At 33.7% G+C, this 4,988-nt stretch overlaps 1 protein-coding gene across 1 annotated transcript; it reads right to left on the reverse strand.

Moving 5' to 3' along the window:
- Nucleotides 1-935: 935 nt before the first annotated feature.
- On the reverse strand, nt 936-1,412 carry LOC132308474 (stigma-specific STIG1-like protein 1). The gene has a single exon (XM_059806598.1). The coding sequence runs from the start codon at nt 1,410-1,412 to the stop codon at nt 936-938; it is 477 nt and encodes a 158-aa protein (XP_059662581.1).
- Nucleotides 1,413-4,988: the final 3,576 nt, after the last annotated feature.

Raw genomic sequence — 4,988 nt, forward strand, 5'->3', positions numbered from 1 at the left:
GGGTATATGCTCCAGCCACAAGCCGTCCACCGCCGATGCCTCCAGACTAGTATACAGTGGTGCTATGCCGCAGTGTGGCCGATATCAGCTTTGCCACCATAGATACGTTGGGATATCCATTACTAACGACAACTGTTGTTAAAAACTGATATTTTTTTATTGTTTCTTGCTTTGGGCTTCTTTAGTTCTTGTTGGGCTTATTGGGCTTGTTGTTTCTCTTTTGCAGTGTAGATGTTCTCTCTTTCCAAGGGCCCTCATTGGGCCCAATTGTAACCTATAATTTATCTATATATTTGCTTCAACATTCCAAAAAAAACACGCAGCCGTCTGTTAGTCTAAGAATATCCTTTACCAGCCCTGGTTTTTAGAAACACGAAACACAATCTTGAAAAGAAAGAGTTTTGGATTTTATATCCTTTAAAAATATGTTTGTTTTATATTTTATTTTCTACACAAAAATCTTTACATGATGCTAAAAAAAAATAAACAATTAATTAAATCACATAATGTATATATATATATGATCAGAAGTATTATTTGGGAACAAAAATTTGCCATTGTTATCACATGTGAATTAAAACAGCTCTCTCCCCATCCTTCAAGTGCCATGCTACAGAGCAGTCAGCATTGGGGCATGAATGGGGAGTGTGTCTGTATATTTAACAATTATTTCAGGATAAATGTGCTAATGTATTTTGTAATATATATGTAGTATCTGTAAATCAATGAGCTAGAGACACCTTTAAACCAAAAAAAAATATCGTTTGAATAAATGATACTGACTATGACATATGACTGCATAAACTAACAAAAGGAATAAAAAATCATAAGCAAAGTCCATCAAATTGCTGATGGTTTGCCTTTACTGGTTACAGACGTTGACAAATTAATGGTATGTATAGCTCTAACAAAACAATTCTAAAAATGTATCATTTCTACGCATAGCTGCACATTCCATAAACACATGAACTCCCTTTCTTGCACTTAGTGTTGCAGCCCCCACAATGCTTCTTGTTGGACAATGGGTTCACACACAGTCCTTTGCAACATATCTCCGAGTACTTGCATTTTTTCCCACATATGCCGCAGTTGAGTCTGTCTGTTTTCACATTTACACATTTCTTTTTGCAGCAATCTGGCCCCGGACTGCCCTTGGCGCGACACACTCTAGGGTACTTGTTGCATGTCATTGTCACACGCCGTGTTTGGGCAAGAAAACGGCCAGTCCCTCGAAGAGATGTTGGTAGTACTTCTTCACTTTCTGGCATAGGAACATCAAACGTCTCGATTTGAGCATCTTCTTCTTCATCAGTAGCATCAATAAGCACCTCTTCTTCTGTAGGTGTTGCTAAAAGAGTTGTAGCTAAAGCCATTAGCACTACAAACATCAAGAAGACCTTTAGGCACTTCATTGTGGTTGATTTTTTTGTGTGTATCTGAGAGAGAGAGAGTTGAAATGAGGAGAGAAATTAATGAAAGAATGCTTTGTGTGGATAATGAAGGTTGATGATGGGAGTATTTATACAGAGGTATAGAGGACTCTAGTACTAATACATGTGGCTTATAGTCCATTGTTTATTGTTAGTGGAGTGGTCTTATTACACGGTTTCACATATGATTCAGGTACAAGTTAGGCTCACGAAGAAATATTGTATATTTATTCCTAATTAGGGAACAATATAGAAGTCAAACCTTGCACATATATATATATATATATATATATATACCTCTGCAACTACATCATGGACTGCCTTTGTTTGATTACTCTAATCTAAACAATATATATTTTATCAATAACTAATTACTATTGTTTATTGATGAACAAGTCAAATGATATTCTCTTTTATATAGTATTTAGTTAAAGACTAGCTCATATGGCTCATAACTAATTAATAAATAGGCAGGTATTGTTTTTTCTGTATATCGCCAACAATCTAGCTCATATAGTATGCCTCGTTTACCCAGTTGTACTTGTAGGTACAGGTCCTTGCATAAAAAAAAAATAAAAACTTGTTTTTAATTTGGTGACTAGAAAAAGTCAGTAATCAATATTGTTCCAAGTTGCAGAAACACGTCAAGTATTGGAGTAATATGTTTCTCATTTTGGGAACTTGGATATTCAATATATTCTTATGGTTTGACTTTTATATTTTGATAAAGCATTGGACTTGCTGTGCATGGTTGACCCTCAATTGGGCAGTCGAAGCACTAAAGCAAGAAAAATTGGGCAATTATAGAATTTTGCGGCGACCGCGGGACGTGAAGCATTTCTCCATTTACTTTAACTTATGGTAAATATCTTTCTTATGTTATTATTGTTAAATACTATTTAATAATGTTAATCAAATCGAAAGAAGACTTGATCTATAGGTGGAGTCCCTTACTTTTGTTTTTTTTTTTTAGTTGGTACTCACACACACAGTCTCCTGACATTCCTTTGATAAGTAACAAAAATTTAAAGTTATATTTATACACTCAAAAATTACATATACTCTCTCTTCTCCTCACAACACTCGTCATTAAATCCTTTACATTTTTTCTTCTCTCTCCCCGCCCATCTCTATAGAGTGTTCAAACCTAATTCCTTGTTAGACAAATATTCCTCAACTTGCCTACAATGATTTATCATATCAGTCTTCAACTTTAAAATAGCAGTCTTTTGGTTTCCACGTCCAACTGGTTCAACTTTTCTGGTTCAATTGGGGTTACAATCATGTCCAACGGATTTAAAAAAAAATTGATTTAGTTCCAAACAACTTGAACATGATAACTTTTGTAATAATGCTACTCGCATGCCGAATTTGTTCCACAAACCCAACAAAGGACACGGTTCGGGCATGACGAGGCTCTCACCCTCTCCAACACCCCCTTAACACTTCATTTACCTTTGTACAATTCTCTACTAATAAAAAGATTTGAAAATTGGCACAAGAGAGCTCCATTATAACAAGAGACTCACCATACTTAACCACGAGACATGCATGCTCACACTCAAACTTTTCTTAGAAGATCAAGGTCAGTCGGCGGTGCAACCCTAAGGGAATCCCGCCAATCAACTTCCTTGTGCTTTACGGGTTCGGCTTAATTTGACTCAACACGGGGACTGTTGGTGTGGATCTTGGTGGTAGTAGCAAATATTAATTTAAATGAGAACTTTGAAGCCAAAGTGGAGAAATGTGCCAAATTTGCATGCCTACCAGATCAGATGTTCAAGTCATAGTAAAGGCATGAGTGTGCGTGCTCTCTTAATCACTTGTTCACTCACGTAGCAGAGCATAATCTAAGATATTGCGTTTTGATCGATGATTTGAGGCCGATCTAGAAGCTAGCAGAAGAGGGAAGTTAGCAGGTTAGAGATAGATGAAAAAAAAAAAAAAAAAAAAGTCCAATTAAGGAGAGATGGAAGGGAGAGTGAATTGAGAGTCCTTGATCATAGAAGAGAAAATTGAAAAAAGCGTTTTGATGATTTGAGGTCGATCTATAGATGCTAGCAGAAGAAGGAAGTTAGCAGGGTGAGAGAGGTGTGAGAAATAAGGAAAAATGGAAAGAAAAAAAAAAAGTCCAAGAAGAAATGGAAGAGAGATTGAGTTAGGAGTCCTTGATCCTAAAAAAGAGAGAAAAAGAGAAGACCTATTGGCTAGCAGAAGAGGGAAGTTAGCAGGGAGAGAGAGGTGTGAGAATTAAATAAGGAAAAATGAAAAAAAACAAAAAAAAAATTGCAACAAGAGATGAAAGAGAGAGTGAGTTGAGAGTCCTTGATCATAAAGAGAGAAAAAAAGAGAATGGGATAGGGTTATTTTTATCATTTTATTTATCGATATTTTGGCCAAGTAAAGAGCTTAGTTTGAATTTGGTTTTTGTCTTATGTCTGTCTTTTAAAAGTTTTAATTGTTTGGTGTTTACAATATTCCAACTGAACTCGCTTATCACATGTGGTTATCTAGAAGTTGCAATTACCGTAGGTATTGTGTATATATATATATATATATCGGTAAGTAAAGCTATTATATTTTTCTAGAGTATTCTAACAACTACGATAGATATTTTAATAATTTTTATTTATTTATTTTTTTTTTTTTTGGGTGACTCTTGTATAAATAGGCATGTCTTGTGCAAAGGGAGTGAATATTATTTTTTTTCTTCAAAATTTTCAAATATGATAACAATTGACTAGTATGCAAAAGTTTTTTATTTTTTGCGTACCCATTATTTTTTACGCGTTAAATAGTATATCAGTAACTAAATTGGCACAAATGAAAATTTTTTCCATTTCAATACTATCTAAATTAAAATAATATGCAAGATACTTCATCAATAATAACATAATAAACGAATCATTCTGAAAAATTGTTCATACTCTTTAAATTATTTTTCAATAAAAATTCGTTTCAATTTTGTCACAATAACATATCAAAAATAACCACCAACTCATATTAAATATTTAATAAATTATACTCACCTCCTAATATGGATATATTACACTTATTTTCTTTCTGTGGGTAGGTAATTAATGAACTCTTTAACTTATCATGTGTCAATTTTTTGGATTTGTACGACCATTATGTATTCATATTGCATTTGTTCTATTTGTGATGCCTCAGAATATCCAACTAATGGTATTTCCGTCAACAAAATGAAAGCATCATTCCTTAACATGGACAGGTCATGCCAATGCATCAAATATTATATTATATTATATCATTAGGTAAACATTATTTCTAAAAGAAAAAGTCAAAATATAGTATTGAATACTACTGTTCCAGTAACACAAACATTTCTCTTTAATCAATAATGAGGAATATGAAAATTCAACTAAAAGAACAAAGCGATTATGACTGCGACTACATAAACTAATCAAAAGAATAATAAATCATCAGCAAGGCCCATCAAATTGCTGTGATGGTTTTCCTTTAGTAGTTACAGACATTGACATGAAAATTAATGGACGTACTCCCTATAGCTCTAACAAAACAATTCTAACTGTATAT

This window comes from Cornus florida, unplaced genomic scaffold (assembly GCF_030987335.1).
Source record: "Cornus florida cultivar Cherokee Brave unplaced genomic scaffold, ASM3098733v1 CherokeeBrave_3.0.0_Hap2_Chr01, whole genome shotgun sequence".
Lineage (NCBI taxonomy): Eukaryota > Viridiplantae > Streptophyta > Magnoliopsida > Cornales > Cornaceae > Cornus > Cornus florida.

Excerpts from the sequence above, each read along its gene's own strand:
- LOC132308474 (XM_059806598.1), bottom strand. The coding sequence starts at position 1,412 with ATGAAGTGCCTAAAGGTCTTCTTGATGTTTGTAGTGCTAATGGCTTTA.